The sequence below is a fragment of the Heloderma suspectum genome, chromosome 5 (assembly GCF_057233095.1).
Source record: "Heloderma suspectum isolate Gila_16-S chromosome 5, 16-S_ref, whole genome shotgun sequence".
Lineage (NCBI taxonomy): Eukaryota > Metazoa > Chordata > Lepidosauria > Squamata > Helodermatidae > Heloderma > Heloderma suspectum.
The window spans coordinates 161921901-161940718 of record NC_139462.1 but is presented as its reverse complement, the minus strand read 5'-3'; the positions used below and the strand labels follow the sequence as shown (position 1 = coordinate 161940718).

The window sequence follows — 18818 nt, the reverse complement described above, 5'->3', positions numbered from 1 at the left end:
GGGGGAGGGAGAAAGGTCAACATCTTTGGTAAAATTCACACAGAATTCTATCATTACACAAACTTACTGTCAACCTTGTTCTGAGTGTCCTGGTATTGCTTTTCAAGACAGCCTATCTTTTCAAGAAGCCCTTGCTTTTCAGTTTGCCAGCCACTTCTTTCGGAGGCAAAAAGCTTCAGTAGGGAGGAAAAAAGGAAGTCAGTAATGAATGTCAAGATATGGGAATGGACAAGTTATAAAGGCAGAGTGCCTGGCTCTGTTCTGATTGGGTCTGGTTAAGTCTTGGGTTTGCAAGTAACCATGTGCACATCAGGAAAAACTTATCCAAGGCTGCACTTTTGCATGAAGCTTAAGTAAATAAGGATGCATTCTAATTAAACCATTTTTTTTCATTTCTCCAATAGGAGTCCATTCAATAGCTCTCTTACCTCTTGCATTTGTGAAGAATGGTGCTCCAACTTATTCGTATGCTGCTGAAGCTTTATTGCCTTACTTTCTTCCGCATCTAGTTTAACCTGAAGAGCACTTAATTCTTCCTGTAACAGGACAAATAAGAAAAACCGAAGAACTTAATTTATAATTGCATTTGTAACTGCCATGCAACTATAAATACATTTTTCCAACATCATTTATATATTTCAGCACAGAACTTTTGGGGAATGTCTGACTTATGCAACAATGCTGAAGTCTCCTAGCAAACTAACACTCTATGTAGTTATATTCTAAAAATATTTACAACTTGACCCCCATCCCCCCACCCCAAATCATAGACTATTTTTCAGAACCGCAGACTATTTTTCCGAACTTTAGTGAACTCTAATTCCCCCAGGAATTGTTACTAAGTACATTACTGATACTTCATTTAAATACTGCTGTACACACACACACACACACACACGTTATAAGACTGGTAACTATGTAGAAGAGCTCAGTCAGATTTCACCTTCCCTGGAAGCGCTGGTGTGTGTGTGTGGAAGTTATTATATTTCTCTTCCTGTCTATACAACAGACAAAAGGTTGTTGTGTAAATGAAGGTAGAATCCAAGAGACAAAACACTGCAAAAGGGCTAATGTGGACATACGTTAATTGTATTTACATAAATTAATTTTTAAGGTTTTTGTAGAAAGCCAACCATCACTTTTAGCTCTCACTGGAACATCTCTTGCACCCATTTTCAGAAAGGCACTCCAGAAAAGTCTACCTAAAACTGTCGATCAACTCCTCCTACTCACACTTTCAAATCCGAGTTCATAGCACATAACTGAAATACCGCCTTTCAATTATTTATAATTTATTTATAGACTTTTAATCTCACTCTTTTGCCAAGAGAACATGCTGATCATAGCAAACACTCTTTTCCAACAGCACAAGAGGCGACTCTACACATGGACGTCACCAGATGGTCAATATCGAAATCAGATTGATTATGTCCTTTGCAGCCAAAGATGGAGAAGCTCCATACAGTCAGTAAAAACAAGACCTGGAGCTGACTGTGGCTCAGATCATGAGCTGCTTCTTGCAAAATTTCGTCTTAAATTGAAGAACGTCGGGAAAACCACTAAACCGTTCAGGTATGACCTAAATCGTATCCCTGATGAATATACAGTGGAGGTGAGGAATAGATTTCAGGGATTAGACCTGATAGACAGAGTGCCTGAGGAACTATGGATGGAGATCCGTAACATTGTTCAGGAGGCAGCAACGAAATCCATCCCAAAGAAAAAGAAATGCAAGAAAGCAAAGTGGCTGTCTGAGGAGGCTTTACAAGTAGCTGAGGAAAGAAGGGAAGCGAAAAGCAAGGGAGAAAGGGGAAGATATACCCAACTGAATGCAGAGTTCCAGAGAATAGCAAGGAGAGACAAGAAGGCCTTCTTAAATGAACAATGCAAAGAAATCGAGGAAAACAACAGAATGGGAAAGACTAGAGATCTCTTCAAGAAAATTGGAGATCTCAAGGGAACGTTTTGTGCAAAGACGGGCATGATAAAGGACAAAGAAGGCAGGGACCTAACAGAAGCAGATGAGATGAAGAAGAGGTGGCAAGAATACACAGAAGAACTATACAGGAAAGATCTGAATGTCCCTGATAGCCATGATAGTGCGGTCACTGAACTTGAGCCGGGCATCCTCGAGAGTGAAGTCAAGTGGGCCTTAGGAAGCATTAGTAACAACAAAGCTAGCGGAGATGACAGTATTCCAGCTGAGCTATTTAAAATCCTAAAAGATGATGCTGTTAAAGTGCTGCATTCAATATGTCAACAAATCTGGAACACTCAACAGTGGCCACAAGACTGGAAAAGGTCAGTTTACATTCCAATTCCAAAGAAGGGCAACGCCAAAGAGTGTTCAAACTACCGCACAATTGCGCTCATTTCACATGCCAGCAAGGTGATGCTCAAAATCCTACAAGCTAGGCTTCAGCAGTATGCGAACCGAGAACGACCGGAAGTACAAGCTGGGTTTAGAAGAGGCAGAGGAACTAGAGATCAAATCACCAACATTCGCTGCATCATGGAGAAAGCAAGAGAATTCCAGAAAAACGTCTATTTCTGCTTCATTGACTACGCTAAAGCCTTTGATTGTGTGGATCACAACAAACTGTGGCAAATTCTGAAAGTGATGGGAGTACCAGACCACCTTACCTGTCTCCTGAGAAACCTGTACGAGGGTCAAGAAGCAACAGTAAGAACCAGACATGGAACAACTGATTGGTTCAAAATTGTGAAAGGAGTACGACAAGGCTGCATATTGTCACCCTGCTTATTTAACTTATATGCAGAGTACATCATGAGAAATGCCGGGTTGGATGAATCAGAGGTCGGAATTAAGATTGCTGGGAGAATTATCAACAACCTCCGATATGCAGACGATACCACCCTAATGGCAGAAAGCGAAGAGGATCTAAAGAGCCTCTTGTTGAGGGTGAAAGAGGAGAGTGCAAAAGCTGGTTTGAAACTCAACATTAAAAAAGCTAAGATCATGGCATCTGACCCCATCACTTCCTGGCATATAGAAGGGGAAGAAATGGAAGCAGTGACAGATTTTACTTTCTTGGGCTCCAAGATCACTGCAGACGGTGACTGTAGCCATGAAATTAAAAGACGCTTGCTCCTGGGGAGGAAAGCTATGGCCAACCTAGACAGCATAGTAAGAAGCAGAGATATCACCTTGCCGACAAAGGTCCGTCTAATCAAAGCTATGGTTTTCCCAGTAGTAATGTATGGCTTTGAGAGCTGGACTATAAGGAAGGCTGAGCGCCGAAGAATTGATGCTTTCGAACTGTGGTGCTGGAGAAGACTCTTACGAGTCCCCTGGACTGCAAGGAGGTCAAATCAGTCCATCCTAAAGGAAATCAACCCTGAGTGCTCATTGGAAGGACAGATAATGAAGCTGAAGCTCCAATATTTTGGCCACCTAATGCGAAGAGAAAACTCCCTGGAAAAGACCCTGATGCTGGGAAAGACTGAAGGCAAAAGGAGAAGGGGATGGCAGAGGATGAGATGGCTAGATAGCATCACCGATGCAATGAATATGAACTTGAGCATGCTCCGGGAGAGAGCGCAGGACAGGAAGGCCTGGCGTGCTATGGTCCATGGGGTCACGAAGAGTCGGACACGACTGAACAACAACAAATCTCACTCTTCAGCCAAAAAAGGTTCCCAAGGTGGCTTACGAAGATAAGAAACAAGACAGTCTTTCACTAAGTCCACTATATGATTTTTAAACGTTTGCATTCAAGTGTGTAGCCTGGAAGTTTACCTGCACCCTTCCCAGCTCTTCTGCAATAGCCTCATATGCTTGTTCATTCATCTCAGGAGGCATTGGCTCGTTAACAATATCATCCACTGTCTGAATGTCAATCGACTCCTGGCTCAACATTTCAGGGGTTAATCGTGGCACCAGTCGAGACCTTAGTTGATAAGCCTTTGTTGGAGTAGATATGAACTGCAATAGACACAACATTTTTTAGATAAAACGTTAACGTAAATAGAAAACAGCTACAGGACTAAGATCAAATTCATAGGCCTAGATCCTAAGATAAGGAACTTCATGGAAGGTTTCCCATGCCATTCCCCAAAAGCCACATGTGCCCCCATAGTCTCTCTGGAGGGTTAAGGAGGGGCCTCTTGAACGATGTGGGATGGGGCATAGAGGGTTGCTGAGGGAGAGAACAGTCCATTTTTTTAAATAAACAAAACGAGTGCAAGCAGTCTCAGTACACATGGTTCTCTTTTTTAGCACTTTGCCGTGATCTGACTTTTGGATTCCATCTACAGTTCTTCTGTGAAGTCTTTCCATGCTGTTCCTTAAGTTAACTTTTCTTAGGATCCAAGCCATTACGTATAAGATAAATGTTACTACACTAATTTCAGCTTTCCTATAGAATTTTTGAAATGGATTTAAATTCTATACTTGGCTCCGAGAGCTAGAATTACGACCAACAGTTTACTTTCAGCCTTTTTTACTAGGCAGGGCACTAGACAAGGATGCCCTTTCTCCATTGATATTTGATTTACATTTGGAACCCCTGGAGTGTGCTATTAGACGGAACAGTAGTATTCATGGTTTTGTACATGCTGGTTTAGAATTCAAAATTATCCTTTATGCTGTTGATCTTTTGCTGTTTATTTCGAAATTCCAGTCGTTTGTTCAAGCTTTGATAAAACAGATTAATACTTTTGGTGATTTGTCTGGCTATTCAATTAATTGGTCAAAGCAGGAAATGATGCCAGTTGGAGATAGCTAATACACTAGAATGTAGCCTAAGTGGGAATTTTGATGGTGCCCAGATTTTATTTGGGAATACTTATCCCCAGAGATATATCTCAAATGATAAAGTTAAATTTAAATAAGTTGATCAATGATATTTCACGATATAGATAGATGGGCATTGTTAAAGTTGAATTTGTGGGTAAGGTTAATGCACTTAAGATGAATACTATACCTTGAATTCTTCAGGTTATACATAGGATTTCTTTATTTATACCTGGCAAATATTTCTAAAAGCTTAATGCTTTACTTCACAATTTTTTCTGGGGTCCCTTTCCACCAAGAGTATCTTTGAAAAGGATGCAACTCCCAACTAAAGGTGGGTTTGGCTTTCTGGACCTTGCTACATATAGGGCTTATCTGATGACCTGTACTAAATTTTGGTCTTTTCCACTTAGATTAGATTTTCCACCTTGATCAGTTCTGGAATCTTCCTGTCTGGAGTTTATCTCCAAATGGATGGCATCAGGTTCTCGGCACATTAAGGTGGAAAGGGCTCCTCCCACAATTTTGGCAGTCAAAAATGTTTGGTGTATAATGCCACACCAATTACAGTTTGAGCCATTTTCCAATACCAAATTGACCTTTTGGAGAAATCCAGATTTAAACATTGGAAAGAAAATGCTTTTGTGGCGGACCTTGATGGACAAGATGCTTTTTACTTTGGATCAATTATTGTGTGCTGATTTTGAGTGTTTGTCATTCTCGGCTTTGCGAGATAAATTTGATTTTCCTGCTACTGCTGAATGGCAATAATCGCAATTGCAACATTTCTTAGAACATAGATTCGGTCCCGCTGCTTTCACAGCCTCAAAGTCCCCCTTGCTATTGGAAATACTTATTGGAGCTGATCAGGTATATCAACCCATGATCTATGTTTATAAATACTTATTATCAGTGAATAAATATGATATACAGCATCTTAAGCAGGAATGGAACAGGGAATTGGATTGTCCTGTTTTGCCTAATCAATGGACTGCCACTTTACCATCTGTATCTCACATGTCTGTGGCTCTTTGGTAATGTCTTATTCGGCAAAAACTTTTTGTTTCTTGTCTATTGGACATCATAATATCTCTGCAATAAAGGTTTGTCTAATTCGGCTAATTGTTGGAGGTGTAATACAGTTAATGCTTCTTTCAATCATATGTTTCGGAAATGCCCAATAGTTGCCTCCTTTTGGGAGAAAGTTATTATACAAATAAACTTCATATTGGAACACTCTTTAATATTTACTGATGTACAAGTTCTTTTAAATTATTTACCCAGTTCTTGGAAGTTAACATATGGTCAGCGTAAATGGATTTTTTGTGCCCTTTTGACTGCCGTAAGACTGACACTATAATATTGGAAGGATAAATGCTCACCTCTAAAAGGCAAAGGACTGAAGACCTAATAACACTAGCAACATTTGTATACATTTGGTATACAAGCAACATCTGCGAATGGACCTATATACAGATATGTGGTCTGCTTTTATTGAAGTTTATGTATAATCTATTTTTCTTTTTTAGAATGTTGTAATACTGAAACTGAGACCTTTAAAGCATGAAGTTACAGTAGTGATTTTTTCTCCTCTTTTTTCCCTTTTAATTTCTTTTGTTCTTGTTTTGTTGATACTTATAATTAAAAAAAGATAAATAATGTTCTGACAATAGGGACTCTGTCAATAGCATTCACAGAACTAGAGGAAACCTAGCATAACAATATTACAAAATATGAACTTAAGTATATGCAACCCCCAAATAAGAAACTCTTGTACAAAATTTAAACATGTGTTTGGCAAAGGCTCTTACTCTATTTCCTTGGTTTTTGCATGGCTCATTAACATCCTTATACTTGCAGCATCTAGATTAACTTTCAGCATCACAGTCCTATACCTTTAAAGTTTCTATGTGCATTTTATTAAGTTGAGAGACTTCCTGGCGTTTACAAGCCTTAGTTGCTTCCAAAATTTTTTCAAGGTGCTGGTTTGCCTTCTGTAGAGACTGAAGCTCTGACTCTACCTCCATCTGGTTTTTCCTGTTTACAGAAACAAACGTATCAAATCATAGCTAATTTACTAGGCATTCCATATAAAAACAGATGTCAACGCTGACAAAACAGTGCAATAGAACATTGGTTTTACTGCAGAGGTTCCTTCTGGTCAGATGAAAGTCGGGAGACACGAGAGCGACATCCTGAAATAGATGCTCATTCCCATCTATTTGTTAGAGACAGGGCTTGTACCTTCCGTCAGGAGAGGTGACCACTTTGGTTTTGGAAGTCTTGCAGCCGTGTTTGACTACCCAAACTAATACAACAAGAATTTATCTTCAAAACTCATCTGGTAAGAAAAAAACCCTGTATCCAATAGGAAAAGGTAAGAAAACAAGCACCATCGTCAAAGTTCTAATTGTTCTGGCTAATGGGGAAAATGCTCAACTTACTCATCCCTCAAAGCCAATGCATGCCCCAACCAGGATAGGTCAGGATGTCCTCTTCCACTGGAACCAAAGGAAACTTCATGCCAAGTCCACAACTCCATTCTCACTCAAAGGAGAATGTCCTGAGATGGGATAAACCATTTCAGCAATCCAATTGATCCAGTGGAGCTGGACTGTATAGTTCCCTCTAAATAACCTGCAGTAATACCCTTTGCCCAAAAGAGGCTGAGACAAGGATATCAATTTTATAATACCTAATAAAAAGCAGACCACTTCTGAAGAGCAGCCTGACAAATGTCTACCAACAGGGCAAGAGTGCTAAAGGCTATTGAGGTAGCGCTCCCCTTACCAAGTGGGCCAGGTGTCTACCATCTGTACATGGCAACTTACTATTTTTTAGTTTGCCAATTTGTGCTGGAGATTTCTATTTCATCATTGTTTAATCCAAATTTCTATCCAATTTATTTTTATTTATGTATTTATTGCATTTATACTCCGCCTTTTTTTCCTCTGGCAAGGAACCCAAGGTGGTTTACATTCTCCTCCTCTCCATTTTATCATCACAACAACAACCCTGTGAGGTAGGCTGGGCTGAGAGTCCATGACTGGCCCAAAGTCACCCATTGAGCTTCCATGGCCGAGTGGGGACTAGAACTCGGATCTCCCGGCTCCCAGCCCAACACTCTAGCCACTACACCACGCTGGCTCTCCAAGTTATTAGAGGAAGACCATATTTCACCTAAAAAAAAACGACTTGAGAAACTTTGACATTAAACCAACAACTTTCTTAAAGCCTTCTTAAAAAGCACTTTCTCACTTTGTAGCTCTAAAGCAATACTGTTCAAAAAGGGTTTTGGATTCAGAATGTTACTGTTGAGAAAGAGTGACTTATATTTGTAGGTAAGGTATTTTGTAGAAGACTATTACATGGATTCATCTTACTTGGTTAGCTCTTTGAATTCTTCATGTTCTTGTTTGGAACTTGCGAGTTCACTCTGCGTATGAAGCAGACGTTCCTTCAGCCTTTCAATAGATGCTGCAGTATTGTTATCTGTTGACAAGGTGGTAGAACACACCTGCTGACCTGTTTGGGATTTTAAAAAGAAGTTACAGCTTTCTTAGATTTGTCAAAGATACATACACGAACATGCCCATGCTATATATTGCATTTGCAATGTTTTCTTTACTGTAAAACCTGCAAAGGATCAAAGATTGTGCACTTTACAGACTATATTATGCTTTGTTTGTGAATGCATACTAAAACAATTCTCACCTGTTTTTTTTTTTTTTTAATTTACAGCTGAGTCTTCCTGCTAGCGGATTCAAAAATGGACTGATTAAGCCCAAAAGATGCTTAGAGCACAATCCTATGTGGATAGTTGCCAGCCTCCGAATTTGGAGGCTGCTGACTATCCAACGCAGGGCAGGAGGACAGTGGAAGAGATCTTTGCTTCCATGCTCCAGCTGCCCTGCATTTCTGTTAGACAGGAGATTTTGCCTGTTTAGCAGCGGCACCTTGGAGTGGGGGTGGGGGAGGGGGAGGAGGAGGAGGAGGAGGCTGAGGCGGCCATAGGAAACAGTGTACTGCAGCTGCCCCGGACTCCTTCCCTCCCTGCCCTTTGGAATGCCGCTTTCCCCCCGTCTTCACACTCCATTGTCCAAGCACAGGAAGGTAGCCAGTGCGGTTCTTTTTGCACTGGTATGTGTGGGAGGGGGCAGGGAGCATGGTTTCCTGTCTGTGAGGTCAAAGCCCTGTCTGGGGAGCATAGGATTGCTCCTCCATGTGCATTTATTTAATTTAAATTTTTTATTATTATTTAAACTATTTCTAGGGCAGAAGCCCTCCCAAGGTGCTTTCAAAGCACAGCCTTGGGCCTAGTTCTCACAGATGACAGCTGATGAAGTAAGAATGTGCCCGAGGTATACCACTTCAGATTGTAGTTGAACGCACAGAAACTGAATGCTTCTACGACACATACATTTCCCACAGAAACTAGATTTTTGTATCTTGTATAGTACTAGATTTTAAATGTTCTTGGTATAGTTTTTAGAAACTGCCTTGTAACTTCCTTTGAAACAAAGAAGGCAAGATATATTTTAAATAATGCTTATTCTTAGCAAAATCTTTAAAGGAATTTATTTTGTCCTGGCAAGTATTTGTGATGTCATTCCCTCCCCAAAAGGAAATACTTCCCATGATGATATGGCCTAGATGCTACCTCCTTCATGCCATAATGCATCAAACAGCTGCCTCGAAGCTTCTATTCAGTGCATGCATAAAACATTTGTCTGTCAGCAATTAGGTCCTATTAATTCCCCACCCCCCCAATGCTAGAGAGACCATTGTTTTTAAAAATGTGATGAAACCACTGAGGAAAGAGACCAGCCTGACTTGAGTGCTCATCTGAGGCAATCAGCCATGGTGAGGGCTGCCACCATATGAATTAACCACAATGTTTTAGCTAAATTTAATACTCCAAAGTAACAAGCATAAAACCTAGCAGACTGGAAACAAAGTGCTAATAAATTCAGTGGGCTCTGCTTTGGAGGAAAAATAATCTCATGAGTAAAGCAGTGTTATTTTAACAGAGCATAGCACTTTAAAAATGAGAGTAAAGTGTATGAAGAAGCTGAAATGTGGTCATACCTCTGTTATTACACTCTATACCTGAAGTTTCTAAGAACATTTTTTCCAACTCTGCCATGACCTGAGCATCCATTTCCTGGGCCCTTTTCACTGACTGTAAGGAACGAAGCTGTTTGTTCTCTTCTCGGAGGATATGATTCTCCATGGCATATTTTGCAACTCGTGGATGGTGCTCCACCTGTAAACAACATTGTGTTAATTCATGCTATAAACACATCTTCAGTAATAAACAAAATTGATAGATGTTACTAAGTTGGCAGAGGAAGTTTTATTAAAACTGATTACTTTTATTACTCTTTAAAAGCCCACTTGTACACACAGAGTTGGTCATGATTAACTTAAGTCCCACTGATTTTAATAGGCCTACTGTAAGTATGACTAAGTCTGGATCCAATGCAGTGGATTGAAGTTCAACACCACACATATTTACGAAGTTATGTTTACACATATGCACTTCTTTATACATCTCTATAGATCACTGAGGCAGATAACTACTGTGTTAATAGTTTTAGTAGCTGGTTAATGTATATTTCACCTTTATTGTTTTACTGATTTTCCAATAACAGTTTTCAAAAATACATAGAACTACAAAAAACAAATAATTACATAAAAGGAATACAAAATCTACAAAATCAAAATAAGATACATGAGTTGCAAAGCAGTGCTTAAGTCAATATTTTAATGAGATACTGTAAACATGGTGATCAGTCATACTTAACTTCACATGCAGCTGGTTCGCACAGAATGCTAAATCATGGTTTAGCATTACATGGATGCATTAGAGTAATCCCAATAAAAGCATCAGGCTCGCACACTCCTCCCCTCCTTCCTGAATGGCCTGGAGAAAGACTTCAGCAGACTTTCATTTTACTTTCCACGAAAGCTGGCTTGTCATTACATATGAACTAGGTATCATAGTTTGAAACAACCTCTGGTCAGTTTCTAAACAAGCCAAATTTAAACCATGGGTTGTTTAGCTGGCTTGCTTAGAAACTAACCAGATTGTTTTAAACCACAGATATTTTAGTTTTACTTTCGTTTCACAGATATTGTGGCTTAAAACAAACTGGTTAGTTTCTAAACAAGCCAGCTAAACAACCCATGGCTTAAATTTGGCTTGTTTAGAAACTGACCAGAGGTTGTTTTAAACTATGATACCTGGTTCATATGCAATGATAAGTCAGCTTTCATGGAAAGTGAAAAAAAACCTCGGTCAAAATCCTTCTCCCAGCCATGTGCAAAGAGGAGAGGGATAGCATGTGAGCCCAATGCTTTATTCAGGCTTATTCAGGTAAGCCTTCAAATAGCACTAAACCATGATTCAGCATTACATGTGAACCAGCCTACTATACATTTTAATTTGTTTAGCACTATACACTACCCAAAATCAAATGGATGAGGAAAGATCTTTTACTCATTATTAGGCACCACAGCTAACATTCATGATTAGAGCAGTATAGCCCTCAAAACAACTGCTGAGGAAAAGAACAGGGAAAGACCACTGCCTGCTTGTGTACTTTCTGGAAGGATTTGGTTGGTCACAGCTGGAACAGCTTTGTCTGATCCAGCAACAATGCATTTAAACCAGGGATGCAGAATCTCTTTCAGCCCAAATTCCATTTCAAAGAAACTCTCAGGGGCTCCATTCCACTGGTGGGTGGGACTGAAGGCAAAAGAGGCGGGTCCAGAAAGCAAAAAATAAAAATAAAAAAATCCTAGCTTAACCCTCTTACTGCCAGTAACTAAGCCTTAGGAGAGGCATTTTAACCTTTTAGAATGAGGAAAAAACTGCACACAAGCCAGGAAATCATCAGATTGGTTGGCAGAAAGGGATGTGGTCCTCTGGGGACCCTAGAGGACTGGAATTGGGATGCTGGGCCTGAGGTTCTGCACCCCTGCATTAAACAAAAGACAGCTACCTGTTCTCTGAGAGTCTTCAGCTCCTCCTTCAGTTCCCTGAAGAAGTCCTCTTGTTCCTTAGGCAAAAAGGTGCCACGAGCCTCTTTATGTAGCTTTTCCAGACGGGTTATGTGATCCTCTCGGAATTTAACTATCATTTTATTGGACTGAATGAACTTCTCCTTTCTGATACAGAGATCTTCTAGCTGGGCAACTTTTTCTAACTGCATCTTAAAATAAAGGCACCTGATTTAGCAAGAAGCAATAGCTACAAGAATCATACATATGAAAAGTATCTTCATTTAACCCTGTCTTGGATTTAATCAACAGAAGCTATCATTAAATGAAAGCAAGACCATATTTTAATATTCAATTCATGTTCACTCCATATTTGTGTTTAAAAATATATCCATAATAAATAAAGGGTATAGCTTTTAAAGCTTTATTGTTGCCTCAAGAGGGGGTCACATTATGCCAGGGTCAAGAGTGTGGACCTTTCCTGACAGTAACTTATATCTATTCTTACCTTTCTTTCACTTTCAGATTTTTTCAAGAACAACATTGCTTCAAGGAAACGGTTAATGTAATCTGTATTTTCCACATCAGGTGGGAAGGTAGCTTAAAAAGAGTGTAAAATAAGATGCATGCATGAGATGCAATATTTTCCTAGAATTATTCGTATTTACTGGTATATACTGGTATATTTAGGGCAAAATTGTATGCATGTTTAAACAGAAAAACCCTACAGCTCCCAGAATCCATCCATCCATCCATCCATCCATCCAAGTTTGCTGTGGCATGCTGGGAATTTTAGGACTTTTTCTGTCTAAGCATGCATAGGATTGCACGCTTAATGTAGTTTTTTAAATGTTGCAATTAAAGTGCTCCTGAAAATGCAGTTTAACATTTAATTACGATGAAAATTCCAGCTAGAATAAAGGTTTTAGAATATTTTTTTTTAACTTTGTACCTGCTCGGATACAAAAGCTTGCCAACATTTCTGTTGAGAATTATGTGAAACACAGCACAATCCTAAATGTGTTTACTTGGATATCAGCTCCACCGAGTTCAATTAGACTTCCAGCTTAATTCTACGGAGAATTAGGCACACATAAATTTACTGAAATCAATGGGTATTTTGATTTCCTTTTTATAGGAGTGCCTACCTCTGCATGGGATTGGATATTAAGACTGCAATCTTATCCCCATTTGGTTGCAACTATGATCCATTGAGCACAGTGGCTGGATCCAGACTAAGTTAGTTGCTCTCAGTACCTACTGAAATCAATAGGACTTGAGCCATAACTTCACTTGCCCCACTGAAATCAAAGGGAACTGTGCAACTAACTTAAGTCTGGATCCAACCCATTAGGACTAACTCCCAAGTAAACAGTCTGATCTCTGCATGCCACTCCCTCATTAGTGTTCTTAGACTTCACCCTTAAGCTGTAATATCGTCTAAGCCAGTGGTCTCCAAACATTTTTGATCGCGCATCCCTCAGTGAAAAATTTTGAGCACGCATCCCCAACATATGTATATTTGATTTATAAATTATACACATGTACTACTGTACTAATATATTATGTACATTATAAAACACACACAAAACATAAAAATTAAACAGGATGAGATAAAGATGAAATAAAAAACTTTAAAAATATTGTTTATTTATTAACAGTACAACCCCCCTTTTTGCTCTCACTTTAAAAAACATTATTAATAATAGTATTTTTAGTGAGAGCAATGTGATTGAATATGCTTCATTATTTTTCAAAAACTTGGCTTAACACTTTCTGATACAGTGATTCGAAGGTCTGGTTCCAAGTTCAGTTCTTTTTAAGCCACCTGTCCATTTTGTGAGGGTTAGTTTAGTTAAAACTAGATAATTTGTAAATCCACGAGGGCACCACTGTCAACTTGCAAGGAGAGGAAACGTCTCCTTGCAAGGAGGGGAAAAGCAGGCTTGGCCGGGGTCCTGCCTGCACGGGAGCTGGGAGTCCTGGTCGCCAGCCCTGCACGCACCCTGCACAGAGTCCCCATTCCTTGGCCAACTAGTGGCTTGGCCTGGGCTGTTAACCCTTCCCACTCTCCTTTGGCAGGATGGAAGTTGAGAGGAAAGTGCTTGCTTCCTTCTTGGCTTCGAAAGGAGTGGGAAGGGTTAATCTCCTTCCTGCTCTCTTTAGGTAGGATGGCAGTTGAGAGGAAAGCACACACTTTCTTCTTCTCAGGGCTTGCCTTCAATCTGCCAAAGGAGAGTGGAAAGGTTTAACCTCCTCCTGGGCTGTTAACCCTTCCCGCTCTCCTTTGGCAGGATGGAAGGTGAGAGGAAAGTGCCTGCTTCCTTCTCACTTCCTTCTGCAAAAGGAGAGTGGGAACGGTTAATCTCCTTCCTGCTTTTCTTCAGCACCATGGCCCAAGCAGTTGCTCTCAATAGGACAGGAACCGATTCCCTTTCGGCTCCCGTCTCATCCTGCTGCCGCCGCTTACCTCATAGGAGCAGCGGGAGGCTGCTCAATGATCAGGCAGCTTGCACACCCCCATGGATGGTGTCACGCACCCCACTTTGGAGACCATTGGTCTAAGCGACACAAGCATGCACACACACACAGTTTGCACCCATGACCTGTGTCAATAGCCAAAGTGAAAATAAAAAGTTGGTTATAAAAGATCTGCCAAATAGTGTTCTACCTGCAACAAAATGTTGCAGAGTGGAGCACACCAACCACATCTTCCTCTAGGATGCTCCATTCCATCCCCCCCCCAAGTTTTCTGTCTCCCCACTGTACAGTCAGCTGGCATTCTGTGCCCACTGAGCATGCTCAGTCTTCAAAGGACTGTTTGGTATGCCCCCCCGCTTTAGCGCTTTGCCCCCCTAAAGACCGTTTGTACTTCTGCAAATCCTTGGTTTCTCCAAAGCCTCCTAATACTTCCCTCTTGTACATGAATGGTGCTATTTTAGCTACGTAAGTATTGACAGTCAGAGAATGAGTTCCTTATTATAGTGTTCTACTTGTGTAATGTAACGGGTGCATGAGTAAAATTTGTTTCCTCACAAAATATTTTGTTCAAAATATTTTGAGTTAGATTTTGTTTATGACAAACAAAGCACTCAAGCAAATTATCTTAAAACAAAATTATATTTTGGAAACACACACATGGACAGACAGGGTTTTACCTGTAGGAAGAGAAGCATCACGCACAGATTGCCCTGAAGCAAGCAGAGCAAGCTGCTCTTTCAGTTTCTTCACTTCAGATTGTAACTGTCTTACATTCCCTTGGGTGTCTTCATTTATCACAGCCTTGAGTAGAAACGTAAAGAGATTGAAACACACTTGAAACACACACACTTGATGATCAAATAACACAAATCCTGCTGTTAAGGCACACCAAAATCCATGACTCTCATTTTTAAACACTGCACTTTACGCGTTTCAAGCTCATGGTTTCAAGCAACGACTCAAAAACAAAATGTAGTTTAGGAAAGACTTGCCCCAAACGCTGTCTCTGCCCATGGTTAATATTAACCTTGCCTTCAGCCCCTTCACTTTTGAGTCTCATGCCCTCTGCTGCCTCAACCTTTCCTTCCTATGTTTTGAAACCTGAATATTAGAAGCAGTAGTACATACATGTGAATGTTTATAAAGTTATGTATAAATATATTGGTTTGGAGAATCAGTTTGTTTCAACAGAATGCACAGAGCTGTGTCTATCAGTTTCGTTTCTTCTAGCTCATTAGTTCTTAATAGCTTGAAGAAGATACATACTGTAAAAGTTTAGTCCAGTTTTTTTAGGCTGAGAAGCTAATGCGTCTTGACTCTACGCATACACAAGTAGTGCAGTTCAGATGTTTCCTCAGTTTTACACATGCGCTACAATGTCCAATACAGTTTTTGAAGTCCAAAGTCCTGAATAGGATATTAGACTTTGATATAATTTAAATGACATTTAAATGTATATTTATAGTCGCTTAGAGTTTACAAATGTGAAACCTAACTCGCATATAATTTTAGAAAGGAGCGCAACCCATCTACCAATGCAGCAAATGGCAGGAATCCCAGTAGCTTAAACTTCAGGTACTTGTTAAATGTTTGTGACCAGCATCATTATTTCTCTTTCGATCTATTCAGTTTCATGATCAGGATGTTAAGGAACAGCCAGAATCTCATCTTAATAGAGGCGTGTAGGCAAGGTAATGGAGAACATTCAAAAAATTTCCCTCAAACGGTAGCTAACATTTTCAGGCAAAGAACCTTCTTTGATGAGCTTCTGCCGGGCTTTAAAAACCTGGCTGTTCAGGAGGGCATTTGGGGTGGGTTAGGGTTTTTTAGAGTAGTGTTGTTTTGTTATGTTGTTTTGTTCAGTTGATTATGTAAATTTGTTATTAGTATCGTATGCTGCCTAGAGTGGCTGGGCAACTGGCCAGATAGGCAGCTAATAGATCAAATAAATAAATAAATAAATAAATAAATAAATAAATCCTCTAATAATGCAAAGCGTGCTTACAACAATGTATATTTGTGAGCACAAAAAGGTGACTGAACTGTCAAAATATGATTCTATCCCAATTATATACCTTGTTTTTGATCAGTTTTGCCCGCTGAGCAAAGTTAAGAGTGGACAAGGTTTCACCAAAACATCTGGATCCCGGATGAACGTTTGCTATGATACAAGTTTTGGCATTACCTCCAAGTGAATCCTGTTTAAAGACATGAACATTACTTTATAGAGGTTCTTTTTGAGTCTCTCAACCACCTTTCCTATTCCACAATCTTCATTTTTAGGAGGCAACAGGACACAATAAAACCATTTTAGAGGAGTGTGTTGTTTAAGGACTTGACATTCTGATGGGGCACACTGAATGGAACAGATGATGTTTCAAAGCAAGACAGTACTACTACAATGTATAATGAAAGTAGCTGACTAGAATATGTTTTGCCATTAGTGATTGACAAGTGGCAAAAACCGCCATGAAGTCCTCTATTAAGACATAAGGTTAGATCACTTTAAATACAATATACAACTGAGCACTGAAATAACACAGTCTGCACTATGACGCGAAGCAGTAAAAAGAACCAATGCCTTTACAAAACTGCAATCCAATACCCACTTACCCAGGAGTGAGCCCTATTGAACTCAATGAGCTGCAAAAAGACTTAATTTTACTTGGAGTAGACCCACTGAAATCAATGGTACTTAAATTAAATTAATCATGACATTGATTTCAATGGGTCTACCCCAATTAAGATTAAGTCTGGATCTAACCTAATAGGTCTTTCTGAATAGACATGTATAGGATTGCGTTATAAATATGGTATCAAGCTTACAAAGCATTGATAGGATTTTAACAAATTGATGCTGCAGCACAAGGTTAAAGCTACTATGTTGGATGAACATTTCAGCAGAGTAATGACTTTTACATATTGGTAAATGTTCTTGTTAGGACAGCAACAAAATTATGTTCATTCTAAACATGTTATTTATAAACTTCAGTTTACAAATTCTTCAGACAGGCAAAACAAAGCTTTCTGTGCAAGAGATTCTAGTGATATCTTTATAATTCAGATTACAAAATTCTTTCAAGATGTGCTTTTTTGGCGGTGGGGTTCAAATATGAACAAGACATACTCTGAATTGTCCTAGAGCTTTTGATATATATGGAATAAATTATAATTTTTGTTGCCCCAGATTATTGGTTTTCCAGGAGAACTGACCACAAATAAGAGTGTAAGAGACCTACAGCCCCTAGGTCTCCCAAGGTAAGTGCTGCGACCTCAGGAGAGGAAATGGGTGCGCTTGGGGCAGGCAAGTGGGCAGGAAGGGGAGACGTCATGTGTCTGCAAGCCTCTCAGCTCCCAACTCCATTCCTGGCAGTGTGACTCAGCTAGATGGGCTCAGAGGCCTGTCTAGCGAGAAATGCAGTTGAGGATAGAAAGGAAAAAAACCCCAGACCCTGTCACTCCTCCCAACCTGCTAGCCAGAGCCCAGTCGGGCAATGAATAGTTGGAACCCTCCAATCTCGGAGGATTCTGTTGTTTGGGTGGCAATCCCATAGGATTTCACTCTAAGAGTCTTGAATAATATAAAAGTTAATAGATTTTCTTCTTTTCCAAAGCCATTGTCTGAAAAATTAATGGTGCACATTACCCGTAGCAGAAAAGTGAGCCTGGAGTTCCTGTAGCAAATGTGCCTCTGTTTTCCATTACCCACATCAACAAGTGCAGTGATCACTTGGCCCAGGCAACTTAATGATCGGTTTATGTTCCCTGCTTCCTATAAAGGTGCAAGAAAATAAAATTGGTAAAGGAGACTATGTCTTTGTTTTAATCAGAGTAGAAATTGTGGGATTTCACTACTGACCTTTAACCGAACTCCCTCAGTATGAGTATCTTTCTGTCTCTCAGATCCAGCCAAATCCACCAGATTGAGCTGAGAGGATCGGATGTTCATAACTTCATTGTTCTTCTCCATTGATTCTACAGTGATAGTGAAAACAGCATGTGACCTTGAGGACTCTCTATTCATTGAGGTAGATGCTACACGACGATTTCTCCAGCCCATTGTTAATACCTAGTCAGGAGGAAGACACAAGTTATCTTTGCAATATATTTTGGAACACACTCAACAACTATCTATATCTTAAAGCCAGAACTGTGACTATAATGCTAATCTTATGGTCTTAAACTCTAATGATGATCCAGATTGAATAAAATAATATATTTTTTCTAAAGGCAGTAGACACAGTGATTAATGATGCAAACTCTACACTTGTGTCAGAAAGTATCTTAGAATATAGCTGCCCAAAGCTCCCCTTGCCCCGTTAAAAAAAAAAAAAAATCTTATACATGTTTAGATCTGTGGACCACTTCCGACAAGTTAGCATGTGAAGTTTACAGTAATTTGATGTTACTATGCTTAATACTTTTCAACACATTAGCTGGGATCCAAAGAGCCCGGTCTGTGTATGCAAAATGCTTCCATGTTCGGATGAGGTGGACTGCTGATTTTCCCTTTCAGAGACAGTCTTTCATGCCTTGTGGAATGCTGCTCCTGACAGTGCTCCAACACTTGAGGTAG

At 39.8% G+C, this 18818-nt stretch overlaps 1 protein-coding gene across 3 annotated transcripts in view; it reads right to left on the bottom strand.

The window, feature by feature from the left end:
- The window catches only part of KIF15 (kinesin family member 15), a 47329-nt gene that overhangs the window by 18678 nt on the left and 9833 nt on the right, over window positions 1–18818 (bottom strand). For all 3 annotated transcript variants that reach the window (XR_014792298.1, XM_084858097.1, XM_084858098.1), the window contains exons 8-19: window positions 18102–18311; window positions 17889–18014; window positions 16318–16440; window positions 14920–15043; window positions 12270–12361; window positions 11764–11973; window positions 9845–10022; window positions 8140–8281; window positions 6652–6793; window positions 3761–3946; window positions 429–536; window positions 68–173 (exon numbers count right to left, since the gene is read on the bottom strand). Coding sequence is in view for 2 of the 3 variants with exons in the window: in XM_084858097.1 (XP_084714223.1) it covers window positions 68–173; window positions 429–536; window positions 3761–3946; window positions 6652–6793; window positions 8140–8281; window positions 9845–10022; window positions 11764–11973; window positions 12270–12361; window positions 14920–15043; window positions 16318–16440; window positions 17889–18014; window positions 18102–18311 (1747 nt within the window). In the remaining variant the exon portion in view is untranslated. The remainder of the gene's footprint in view (window positions 1–67; window positions 174–428; window positions 537–3760; window positions 3947–6651; window positions 6794–8139; window positions 8282–9844; window positions 10023–11763; window positions 11974–12269; window positions 12362–14919; window positions 15044–16317; window positions 16441–17888; window positions 18015–18101; window positions 18312–18818) is intronic.